The following is a 12,665-nucleotide window of genomic DNA, read 5'->3' as shown; positions in this document are numbered from 1 at the left end:
AAAGCCCGTCGGGAGTTGATTGTTTTATTGAGATTGATCAGCAGGGCTGCTGCAACGTTTGACAAATAGAAAATGCTTCTGTGATCTTAAAATAGCTTGATTGTTCAGGATGAGGCCCGCACTTAAATAATAGAAATGTGAGAAAATGAGCCTGACCCCAGATGTCAGTGAAATAGATGTGACTATTACCTGAGCGTTTTCTGCAGGTGTCTCAAGCTGCCGGCGTTGGTGTTTCTGTGGCATCTCACAAATGTTTTTCAGTGAAAACTGAGCACTTAGTGAGCAACCTTTATGGGCAGCTTCACTGACCTTCATGCACTTGGTGACACTTTTGGGGGTTAGTTGGTCCATTCTGGCTTTGCAAAATACGGAAGATAGTTGTCTGTTCTGCTGAAGCGCTTAGCATTTTTAACATTTGGAAATACCCTTCCAAGTCCCAGTGTCACCCAAGGTCTGCCGGGTGGGTGGCGTGGTCTCCTCTCACCGGCGTGGCAGCGGCGGGCAGGGGCAGTTGGTGGGGCAGGGGCAGTTGGTGGGGATGCTCGTCCTCCCCGTGGTGACAGCCAGAGTGCAATTTATGAAGAGGGCTTGGGTGAAAGCATACATAAGGCAGTACAATATCGACTGCTGCTGAAGCGCAGCGGACCTCAGAGAGAGACCATTAACCTTGTATTCACAGTGGGTCTATCTGTTATTTATAAAATAAAACTAACTTTAGAAGTTCAAATGGAAGCAGGTTGGATCATCAGATGGTGTCTTTCATTTTATTTGACGGTTTCTTTCAACACGCTCAGATCTAAGCATACGGATGTCAGTGGAAGCATTGGGAAGAGCACCGTGTCCTTGGAGAAACGAGACGTTCCTACTGCAAAAGCTCACGGCCGTTTCCACGACCTGCTGGTGATGGCAATAAAACAAGTTTTACCTACAAATCATTTTATTGCATCCAAGTACCAGAATTTAAGCACTAGGGAAGTTTTGATAGTGTCACCAAATGAAACACATCCTGTGTTTGTTTTACGTGAAAGTACAATCTTAGCATAACGCGTCTGTTAGGTGTCTGAAGTATGGCCGGGCTCTGTTAACAGCTATTGCTGTTTGCTTGGGCAAGTACTGGAGCTGGGGATATGGAAAGCAGTCCAGTGATGCAAAAAAACTTCATCAGAATAATTTAACTCTGACGAATATTTTTTTTTCTATTTCTTTCCTTAATATTGTAATGCAAATTTAAGGTGTCAGAATAATCCTGACACCAGGGGGCACTAAAATGAGCGCTGGCTGGAAGGGGATGGTGGCTGTGCCCTGCGTTGGTGTGGGTACGGTGTTGTACTGGGCACGGCAGCCTTCTGGGAGCACTGCCTTTGTGCGGATAGTGCGCATTCCACTCAACCTGTGTTAAACTTGGGCTGCTTTCCTTCCATTGGGCACTTGGATGGACCTTTTAATATTTTTTTTATTATAGCTTCTGGTGCTGTCAGAAGATCCTATTTAACTTTGTGCGCTCCTCCTCTTGTCATTTCAGAAGCTTTGTTCGTGCTAGGGAGTTCTTCTTTACTGCAAGTACAGGTGTTTGCGAAAGGTTGTTCTGGATGAAACAGAGAGGGAAGGGACTGGGTGTTCAGGGCTTTTTATCTTTTAATTACTCAAAGGAGACAAAGGAGAGTTTTCAGGCTTCCTGGAGCTGTTGGTCACTCCAAGGTGAAGAATATTGCAAAGGAAAGTTGCCTATTGCGAGGACTGGACAGATGCAGTTGTTCACGGTTATTCGTGAAGGTTAAGCCTTCTATTAGGTATAAGAGAAGTTACTTTGCTAATTTTATTTATGGCTTTCTACAATCAAAAGATTGGTCATTCTTTGTATAAGTTATGCGCATTTATCTTTTATGTAAACACACACAATGTGCATATGCGGTATACATATGGCATTGAAACCATTACCAGCATATTTATCTTAATATTACACAGTATTCTGTGTAGAAAATGCACTATTCTTTCTTTTGCAGGAAAGAGTAAGTGTATAATAAAAAAAGACTTTTTATGGGTAGGGAGTGGCTATCATTTATTTCAGGAAAACGTTGAGAAGACTTTCAAGAAGTCAACTAAAAGACTTCAGCGAGCTTGAAAAAAGTATACTACAAAAGGTGATCTAGGTTTGCTGCTTTTCTGGAATTTACACTGTGTTTTATCAAGTTTTATGATACTAATGCCAACCTATAAACCAAAATTCATTTGTCCAGGTGGGGGCAATGTTGCATTAAACAACAGGAACTGACCAATCTTTTTGCATCAGATAATAGAAGTCCTCCTTCTTCCACCCCAAGTACTTCATTGTCTGCTAGTAAAACAATTTATCCTACGGAACAAAATACTGTATTTATTACTTCTTGAAAGCAGTGCTTTTAAGATCCCAGGATATTAATGTGTCAGATGTAAATGCTCAACTATTTTATGTGGGTGAGACTAGTATTTTCATTTGGCCTCATGCATTTTTTTATGCATTTTGAAGTTTGGTGCTGTAATAATATGCAAAAATTATGGTTAGCTTTAACCTTTCAGTGTGCAGTTTTGAAACAACTTGTTGTTAGTTATGGTTTTGTTTCTAATAATAATATGAAGTACATTGCTAGTACTTACTGGTTAATTGCAAAACCAACTGGCTGTCCATTTCTGAAGTAATTCCTTTGGCTTGATTCCTCTGGTTTGATTAATATACACTATTTTCATCAAGTGTAGGTATTTTTCCTTTTGTTGTACCTATAGACTATATTAATTTTATGCTAATCTAGAAAAATTGAATTTGATTAAAAATAGAAAAATATATTTGCTAGAATTAACAATAATTTTGCTGTAATTGAATATGTGTTCTGTTAGTGCTGGTTAATCCAGGCGATGAGGCTGCCGACTGTCAGAAATGTGTAAGCCTTTTAACCAAAGCAGAGGTTGCTACGTATTAAGAGCGTGTTTGCTGGAACAAATTTTAACTTTCCTTTAAGTACTGTGTTATGGTCTCTTAATTTTATGCTCTCTATAGTGTATGTGAAATGTCCTTTTAATTGTCACCTGTAAATGAGTTTTATCTGTCGTAGTTGTAGCTTAGCATTCCCAGCGTCGTCTGAAAGGACCTGAGCGCGTGAAGTTGCTTTGGCTGCTGTTGGGCTGATTTGACTTGGGTGTTCATCTCTCTAAAGAAAACAAGCAGGGTAAAACATAGTATTTTTTAATATCTGTTGATTTAATATTGATCATTTATAAATGCCGTTTAATGTAATCCTTTTTTTATGGTGGTCTTTCTTAATACAGAAGCACATAAAGTATGACAGAAGTACTGTTGATGCACGTTGCTTATCTTGGATGGATTTCAGTAGCAGTGTCTTTCTCCTTGCTCTTGGTGTGGAGAACTCAATTGTTTAGGTCAAAATGCCATTTTAGGGGGAGTCTGCCTGACTTTTAAACCACAGCACGGCTCAGAGGGAAGGTACAGGTAGTCTCCAGCACACCCTTTGTGTTTGCTTCTGAGCCAGATGTCTGGCCAAGACTTGGGTTTGCCGCCATCTCTGTCAGGTTCACTTTTCCACAGAGAATTGTCTCTGCTAAAGAGAGTACTGGTGCTTATTAAATATGCCAATTAAAGATGGATAATAATTAGGATAATAAAGCCAGAAAAAAATCACCCATTCAGCAAAAAGACAAGTCAAGCAGGTAGCCCTTTTGTCAGAACCTCACCCGGGACTGTGTTGGTCTCTGGGGTATGGCCTGCGTGGGCCAGCAGCAGTGGTAGCAGGCGGCCCTGGCTCTGCCTCCCGCTCCCTGTGCAGCCTCTGCCGCCGCCTGCCCAGCAACGTCAGCTCGGGGTTCCCAGGTCTCTATTCGTGTGCACTGGAGACATCCCTCTGCTGAGCAGAAACACTGGGAGATGGCACTCGGGGCAAACTTAGCTGTGAACAAGCCAATCAAAAGGTTTTTGGCTCTTTGCACTTGCAAACTTAACATTTTTAGTAAGGCAAAAATGCAAACTGCGTGGGAGTGGAAGAGGGGTTATACTTGATCATGGAAATTGGTTATTTAGTGTAGAAGCTTAAGGCTGTTGTCTTAGATTTCTTAAAGAGATAAATACTGTAAACAAGGGATTTCTTAACCTTTGTGTGAAAATAGCACATAAAATCTTACTAGAATAAGTAGGTGTTTACTGAACCAGCTCTTACCTGCAGCTCATTTGGTGATTTCAATGAGATTGAGACTTTGTATCTGGCAAGATAAATGGATCTGAAGTTCTTCTGCTTGGCTGAAATCGCTGTGAGAGAGGCCAGTTGCACACACAGTTCCTGGGTGAGGAACCGTGTTTCCCTGGCAGTGGGGACGGACGGCAGAGCAGCGGCACCCTTCCCTGGGGGGCGGGCAGAGCAGCGCACCCTCCTGCTGCCCCACGCCGCTGCCCTGCTGCTGGGAGCATCTCTGCATCTCACTGTGCGAGGAAACCCTGGGCAGTGCAGGGCACAAACGACTGGAGAAGGTTTTTTTGTTTGGTTGCTCTCTCTTTTTTTTCTTTCTTTTTTCCTTTTTTTTTTAACCCAGCCAGCTCAAACTTTTGTATGTTCTTGCTACAGCCACTGAAGTCTCTGTTGTTGGCATTGTGGAGGTACAGGCATGCAGTCCTCTCTCACTCAAAATTCACTGTAGACACATTTTATTTTATTTTTTCCTCCTTTTCCTATCTGAGCAAAGCTTAGTGGCATATCTTGTCATCTTCTGTGAGAGAACGTTGAGACAAGCCTCCCATTATCTATAATAGTCTGGGAAAGCCTTAAGTGAGACAGTGCTGCAAGAGGAGCAAAGGTGGGAAAGCCAGGGAGAAGGTAGACAAGATGAAAAGACATGGCTGAGGACAAACACAAAAAAAGTGGGGCCACACGGTTATGTAAGTGGCAGCTGGGTGAAGAATACTCACATAGCCGTTTGGTGTCTGTAATCGTGTTACCTGTGTGGGCTACAGGATCTGCTTCTGAACGGGAAGCTTAAACAAAAACTTGATGGTGGTTTTTGTTTAAGAACACCGTTGCCTACACAAAAAAATACTCTCTAGCATTTTTCTAAGGTTACTCTTGACTCCAGGGGTGCTGACAACAAAAAGCTGTCCTGAAATCAGCGAGCCAAGCCTGGCTTCAAGACAGAGCCAGCACAAGCGCTCTCTGTCCCATGTTGGATGGAAGCTGGTCACAGCAGGGCACCTCCTAACAAACCCCTTCCTGGGCACGGCAGGACTTCCCACTGTGCTGGTCCAGTTCCCTGTTGGGGTTTGCGGTGTTATCTTAACTCGGGGTTGCTTTTCTAACTGATAACTCTTGGCTAGTCAGGATGCAATGGATGAAAAAGTGTGTGTCATTTAACTCTCCATTTTCTTACTTGTGATATCATTTACTATAATTCATTCTTGTGGTCTGCTATAAAACCACCCTATTTCCAAATCACTTGGCATGTTCCCAAAGATGTGTCTCATAGAAATGCTGATACCTAGTTCCTCATAAGCTTGAAGTTGCCTTAAACGTGTTTAACCAAACAAATGGTTGGATTTTGTTGGTGTGTGAGTACTTAAAGATTTAATTGCTGCATGCAGTGTCAAGCACAGAGCGCTCTCTGTGACCTTGGAGCAAAGTACGGCAAGACCCACAGAATAAAATCTCCAGCTGGGGTGACTTGCTCTTACTGCAATAAGAGGAGGAAAAGGTTGTGTGTGCCTTTATTCCTGCTGTCCCAGGACTGGGCTGGCACCAGTTCATCTGTGTGGCTGCTCATAGGTATGTTGGTTAATAATGGCTCAAACCCTAAAACCTCAGTCAACGTCACTGAGTAAAGTGCACCAGAATTCATTCCCGTTTGCCTTTAACCAGAGGTATGAGGAGGGCACGGCAGATATGGCGATACCAGTTTTCTAATTCCTACTCTGGCAAACCCACTCGGGGACGGGAGGGTTTTGTCACGAGAAGAGGAGCTGGAGGGGGCACGTGGGTTCAGGCAGGTGGCACTCGGTCCAGCCCGGTGAGCGAGTGGGTTGCAGCAGGAGGAAATCACCTGGGTTTCACCACGGTCATTGCTCTGCGGCATTAATGACTGCAGAATAATTTGTTTTTATAACAGTGGTGAGGAGCTCCAGCTCTGAGCGTACAGCGCAAGCCGCTCTGTGAGGCAGGAGGGCGACAGCTTTACGTGTTGGCTTTGGGAGTCGCTGGAGGCTTCCCGAGAAGAGCCTGCGAGCGCTTGTCTGTGGGCTGGGCTGGTGGTTGGATCCGAACGATTCATACACATGGCTCAGATATCCCAAATAAAGGATTGCTTCCCATTGTGATATTGGCCGTAATTTGCTTCATTGCCTGGCAGTTTCAAATTATTTGACAATAAAAGTGTCAGCAAGCCTATAAAAGTAAAACACATGCTTAGAGGAAGATGATGCTTTCTTTTTTAAAAAATGGTATACGGTGCCTTTATGGAGAAAGGAACCACGGCTATTTATAGTCCACAATTTTCAAACATAAAATGTTACGCAAAGTGTTCTGTGATGCTTCACAGTCAGAGGTTAAGAAAGCTAAAATCGATATCAAAATGCGTATTAGTTTTCTGGGCTTGAAAGCCAAAACTGTAACTATAAGTTTGCATTTTGCAGTGCCAACATTCTGCGAAAGTAATAACAGCCACGTCTTACTCATGCGTGTTGTTTCCGAGGGACGGGAGGGGAGCAGAGCATCGTGTTGTGCCGCGTTCAGTTAAGTGCTGACTGACAAGCCTGCATTCACCGTCCCATGGCCAGGACTCGCGATACGTTCCCCAAAGGCCGGCCGTGGCTGGCTGCGCGGGGCGCGGAACCCCCAGCTGAGAAGCTCCGGGGAGGAGGGGCACCCCCAGCCCATCCTTCCTGCTCAGGGCACAGGGACACGCGTTTCTGCTGCTTGTCCACTTGGTACCCTTTTGTGTACAAAATGATTCCAGGTTGTGGTGTCACACCTTTGCCCTGTGCAAGGGATGAAATGCTCCTAATCATCTTTGAAGGCGACTTCTATAAAACAGATGCAGAAGGCAACTTTTTTTTGCTGCTGTTGGCTAACGTTTTATTCATGATATGTAAGAAGTTGTTCTGTCCGTAGAGCAACTGACAGGTTATCTGATTTTTCTCATACTTTGCATTGTTCAGTTTTAGTTAATAACGTTTACAGTATTTTGCAATATGTTTGGGAGGAGAGATTATATATATACACTCAGAAGTGAAGCCTCCCTTAGGAGAGCTATGCCCATGCTTCCAAGAAGGAGTTTGCAATATTTTTGCTATGTGTCTTTTACTTGTGGTATAGGTTCTTACTAATTCCAGAAAACAAATTGAAACAGTAACATGGAATTTTTAGAGAGTGCTCAGGTCTTCTGCCTGTTGAATCTGCTTTATATATACCATGCACTTTTCACCCTGAAATGAAGCCAGGTAGGCTTTCGTTGCTTTTTGCTCCCAACAAAGTGATGCAAAGCAAGATTAGCTTCTCTCTCCGAAGGTTTTGAAAGAGATTGAGCTGTGCAATAGACGACTTCATCAGCTTCAAGCTAAATCAGTGAGAACTTTGACACAGAAGCGCGCGCCCCTCTACCACCAGCGACACTCCTCCTCTGGCCGCCGTCCCCTCCCGGGCGCCTCGTCTCTGCAGTCATTGCAGTTGGCAATTAGCAATTGCACCCTTGCTGAAAAAGGAGCGGGGAAAGGGTTGTTCTTTAATGAGATTTTTCTTCGTGCAACAGAAGATTGAATTCACAATTAAGTTTTGTTATAGACAACGGATACGGTCTGCTAGATGTGTAGCACTTAATTTATCTAAAAGGCAAATGTAATAGAGTTTGGAGATACTATATTATATTATTGCATATGTTACTCTACATTAAATGGTTCTTAAAAGGTAAGCTGTAGATCCAAGATGTCTATAAGGCCTATTTGCATTTATGCATTTAATTTTTTAATTAAATGTTGCTACATTTTATACAGCCCAATCAACATGAAGTAGTTGTTTCTGTACATGACCCTTGTGAGACTGCATGACCAGGCATCTTGTACATGCAATTGAGAACGTACTAAAATACATTAATAATATCTCTTTTATTAGCAGTTACCTTCTAATTTCAGGGTAAAATAAATGTATTTTTTCTAAGGAACTAGGATTTAAGGAACCTGCTTTTAGAAACTTTTTCCAGTTAGTTAACAGGAGAAGATAGTAGCTCACGTGCATTTTATTTGACTTAAATGTGCTTCAGCACTTATTTTGCCTGGCAAGCAAAGATATGGAACTGGGATCTTCTTGGGCTCCCATTATTTCCTCAGGATAACTACAATATTTGGGCTGTTTCCATGTCTTGGGCAACATTTTAGCTAATGGATATGTTCCCAACTGAAGTTAAATGGACGAGAATTCCCAATAAGAGCCAAAATATCTCCCAACGGTACACTTTGGTTTGGATGCTTTTTCACTGAAGCATGCAGGCTGGATGGTGCATTGTGCTCCCAGGTGGAATTGGAAAGATCATCTTCCCTCATGTCTCCTCTTGTCTGGAAGCCAAGAAACCTGAACAAATGGTGCTTCCTAGTTTGTGAGCCTTGTTTTGGTGTTCCGTCGGCTTTGTGATAGTTTTGTTCCATTACTCAGTGCTCCAGTAACTCAAAAAAATATTCAGCAACCACCGAGTGAGGAATGGGATTGAGAACATGCTGATAATTGCGAGCTTAAAGACATGGCTAGAATTTTGCCTGTGGTAAATTCAGACTATGTATTCTCCAGGTAAAACATAGAAAGCATGGCAACTTCCAGTGGACATGGGCAGGGCATCTGGATGTCGTTGTTTCCAGCTTCACTGTCCCCATGCCGAGTGGACACTTGCACTTGTGAATGCTACAGAGTGAGGCCACAAAACTGCTGCAGATCCCACCCACACCGTGGACCTTGCTTTGTGATTTTGGCAGGGTTCTGGCAGGACAAGCTGAAAGATTTATAACTAATCTGAAATCTCTTGTTGGCGCGTTAGAGAATGTAGCAGCTTCTTGCAGGATTCTTCATTGCTGCAACTAGTTTTCCCTATCCTTAGATTTTCTCTGTGTGTCATTAGTTATTTTTAGGAGCGAGTCTAACCATAAAATCAAAACTTAGGCAGTGTTGATGGGGTTTCTGCCTCTGAGGTTTGGCCAGGCTGGCTTACAGTTGCTATGTTGGTGTCAAATGGTAGTTTTTTTTACCCTGTGGGTCTGACATTTACTGTCTATTGTGTATCTTTTTTCAATTAGCAACTTTCTGGTTTAACATACTGTATTTCATATTTAAGTGAACGTATATAGTGTTTGTATTAGTTCTGCGTGTACATGCATCACTTTGCGGTCCTCTCCGTAGCATTCCCCTCGGGAGTTTGCTCCTGTAGCTATCAGCCTTGGGCAGTTCCGCGCCTGTAACCCATGGGGTTTGCTCCCCAAGTTCCAGTGACTGTAACCCGTGGGGTTTGCTCCCCAAGTTCCAGTAGGTGTAGGGCTGGCACTCACTGCAAGCACGTTCACGGAGGAAATCATAGGATGGGTTTTAAAATTTCTTGGCGTGAATCTTTATGAGTATGTGTCTGTGTACGCAGTGCAGCTAGAGGAGTCCCAGCCCTGTTGGAATATTATTTACCTTTACCACGATTGCCTTTGGTTACTTACTGTCCATTGCTTTCAGTGGCAGTTATGTTGGAAATGGAGAACATTTACAGCTGAGCGCTCTAGCACTTTTTGTGGTAGCTTGTACTTATCTTTACATAGTCATGTATGCTTGTGGGGACAGAGCTATGCTGCATGATTTTCCCAATTATTGCTGTAATTAGGGCTCGATGGCAGAGAGGGTGCCCCAGTGGAATGGCCTTCATTCTGCTTGCACTGTCTGACTGACCCTGCTGTGAAGCAGAAGCAAGAGGAAGACAACTCCAAGGTTTTCAAACACAGTGAAGGAAAATTACATTTTTTTATGATGATAAGAGTCTCATACAGTTGTTTGAGGTGGTTGGAAGAAGGCTTAAATTAGCAGATTTCAACTCTGATTCATTACCTAAGAAATCAGGAGGTCACGCAGATACTATGTGTCAAGACCAAAGTCTTAGATGCAAAATGTGCCTTCTTGTAATCAATATATGATGAACTGGGGGTGGGGGGGTGGGGGTATTTGCTCAAGTATTGTTTGGTCCAAATGGTTATTTGCTGATTTTTGAGCCTGCTGGAACCAGTGCAGTGCCTTATCAGGTAGGCTTAAGAAGCATAGTATTGCAAATGTCTAACCTGGTTCTCATAGGTAGACACCCACTTGCTCTTCTTGGAGATTGATTTCTGGCAGCTGAGCAATGCCTGGCGAATTATTGATTCATGTGTAGAATAACTATGCTTCTCAAGGGGTAAACCTGTTTTTTTGTCCCCATAAAAGAAAGCACTTCATATTTTTTTTCTTCCACCTCTGATGCAGAAAACTGTACTAAATGTTCTTTTCTGGTTGGATCTTCCCATAATCCTTGTTTCTTTAATCCCTGTTTGTCTTAAAGGAAAGTTTATGTTGTGAGCAGTGGCAGTCAACCTTTATTGGGGACGTTTTATTGAAACCATCAGATGTGTTCTGACACTTAGATACAAAAGGCCATAATTCAGTTAACATTTCTCTGTTAAGTTTTGAGGTTAGACCCTTTATGTGGTGCTAGCTTTTCTCAGGAAAGAAAAAAAGGACATCTTTTCTTCTGAGAAGAGGTACTAGAAGCTGGAGCGGAAGAGCTTGAAGTGGATTCCTCATCTACTTTTTATCTTCCTTCGTGCGTTCTCTTGGTGTTTCCATCCAGGACCAGCACAGCCCATAAGGGTGTCCATTTAAGCTGTATGCAATGCAGATACCCTTCTGCCAGGGGACTGTCGTCTCATTTGACTTAGGAACAGCATTCGAGTGGTGATTATATGGGCAACTGCCAAAATGCAGAGCAAGAGAAGTGTCTTCTCATCTACTATTTCTTTGGAATTAAATTTTCATTTCTTCCCCCTCTCTTTCCTTTTTAGCCTGTTCGATATGGGAGGAGAGTATTACTGCTATGGCTCCGACATCACCTGCACCTTCCCTGCAAACGGCAAGTTCACTCCTGACCAGAGGGCTATCTACGAAGCCGTGCTGAAGTCATCGCGGGCGGTAATGAAAGCAGTCAAGCCAGGTAACAGATGGGTACATGGCACAGGAACTGACGAGCTTGACAGCAGCATTCAGGCTGTCAAGACAATTATGTTTGGATTTTAGAAAGTGCTGGAAAGGAACAAGATGACAAAGTTGATTTCCATGTTTAAACAGCTCCTAATGGAGGATAGAAGTAGAACACACAACATTTGCCGTACAACACTTTTAAAGAAAGAACACATAAACAATTCTTAATAAGATTTGAAAGGTATTTTAATCTTCCACTTTTTTTTTTAATTCCTTTAATCTAGTGGTGACAGTTGTTACTCTGATGTGTGTTTACACTGGCAGCCATCTTTTCAGGAAGCTTATGCCAAAGGCTGAAGTCAGAGTTTGAGGCAACATGTATGTCATGCTTTGGTTTGTTTTAAGCATTTCCTGCATTTTACGTGTAAGCTCGATAGAAATCTTCTGCTGAAAAAGAGGATGGAGAGTGCCTCTTTGGGAAGGATACTCAATTACCCTTAAAACGCTTTAGAAAGCACTGGCTATTGGGTACTTCACTGTGTGCCTTTAAGTTGCAGACAAGGTAATTCATCGAGTATACATTTTCACAATTGAAACAACTGCCTGCCTTGATGAAAATCTTATTTTTCTCCGATTCGGCTTTCAGGGAAGCAAATAAATGCTTTTAGAGCTAACTGCTGCTGTGATTTTGAGTATTTCACTGGTGAAGGTACTTGAGCATTTCTCATTATTACTAATAGAACAGCATTGAGAAAAATGTACTTAATGCACAAAGCACACTTATCCTTTAAATTTACCGTATGAGCTTTCAGTCATTGGGCCTTGAGTGCACGGACTGTCTGGATTGCCAGTCAGCACATACGTCGTTTCCCTGTTACACAAGCTGGCAGCAGCACTGTTCATTTGAGCAGCCTGCAAGGGAGCAACAGCACTAGCAGCTTATCTGCAAAATGAGACTAGATATTTTGCCATTTTAATAACAATGTGCATTCTTCATCATTTGCTCTTTCTCCCCTGGTTCCTGTTCCTCTTCATGGTCTGCTTTGCATTTCAGCGTCGCCTTTAATTTCACGTAACATTTTTGGCAGCATTTTATACTAATAAATTGCGGACTATCTTCAGAACCTGAGAGCTAATACGATGCTGTACTCGGGATGGTGTAGAGAATTCCTCACTTAACTTAACCCTTTATTTACAGTGTCAGAAATTAAGTTAAGTATTTCTCAAAATTAGTTGCTAGGATCCTTTACTAGCCTTGGGAGTTTGAGATTCATAGACAGAGAAATCATTCTTGATGTCTGGCAGAAGATGGGACAGAACTTTCTGTTCTCACCATGCTTTAGTTCTCTTGCCTGTTTAGAAGAGTGGTGCGAATGCATTGATGCTGTTTGTGGGACCGTAATCATGAATTTTCTGGCTACAGAGAGCAGGTTAAACACATGTTCTGTGGACTGGTTCAAG

At 42.7% G+C, this 12,665-nt stretch overlaps 1 protein-coding gene across 1 annotated transcript in view; it reads left to right on the top strand.

Moving 5' to 3' along the window:
- The window catches only part of PEPD (peptidase D), a 133,430-nt gene that overhangs the window by 87,170 nt on the left and 33,595 nt on the right, over positions 1-12,665 (top strand). The window contains exon 12 of the mRNA XM_054198808.1: positions 11,069-11,217. Coding sequence (XP_054054783.1) covers positions 11,069-11,217 — 149 coding nt within the window. The remainder of the gene's footprint in view (positions 1-11,068; positions 11,218-12,665) is intronic.

This window comes from Rissa tridactyla, chromosome 4 (genome assembly GCF_028500815.1).
Source record: "Rissa tridactyla isolate bRisTri1 chromosome 4, bRisTri1.patW.cur.20221130, whole genome shotgun sequence".
Taxonomy (NCBI): domain Eukaryota; kingdom Metazoa; phylum Chordata; class Aves; order Charadriiformes; family Laridae; genus Rissa; species Rissa tridactyla.
The sequence above is the reverse complement of the archived record's forward strand: the minus strand, read 5'-3'. Positions and strand labels throughout refer to the sequence as shown.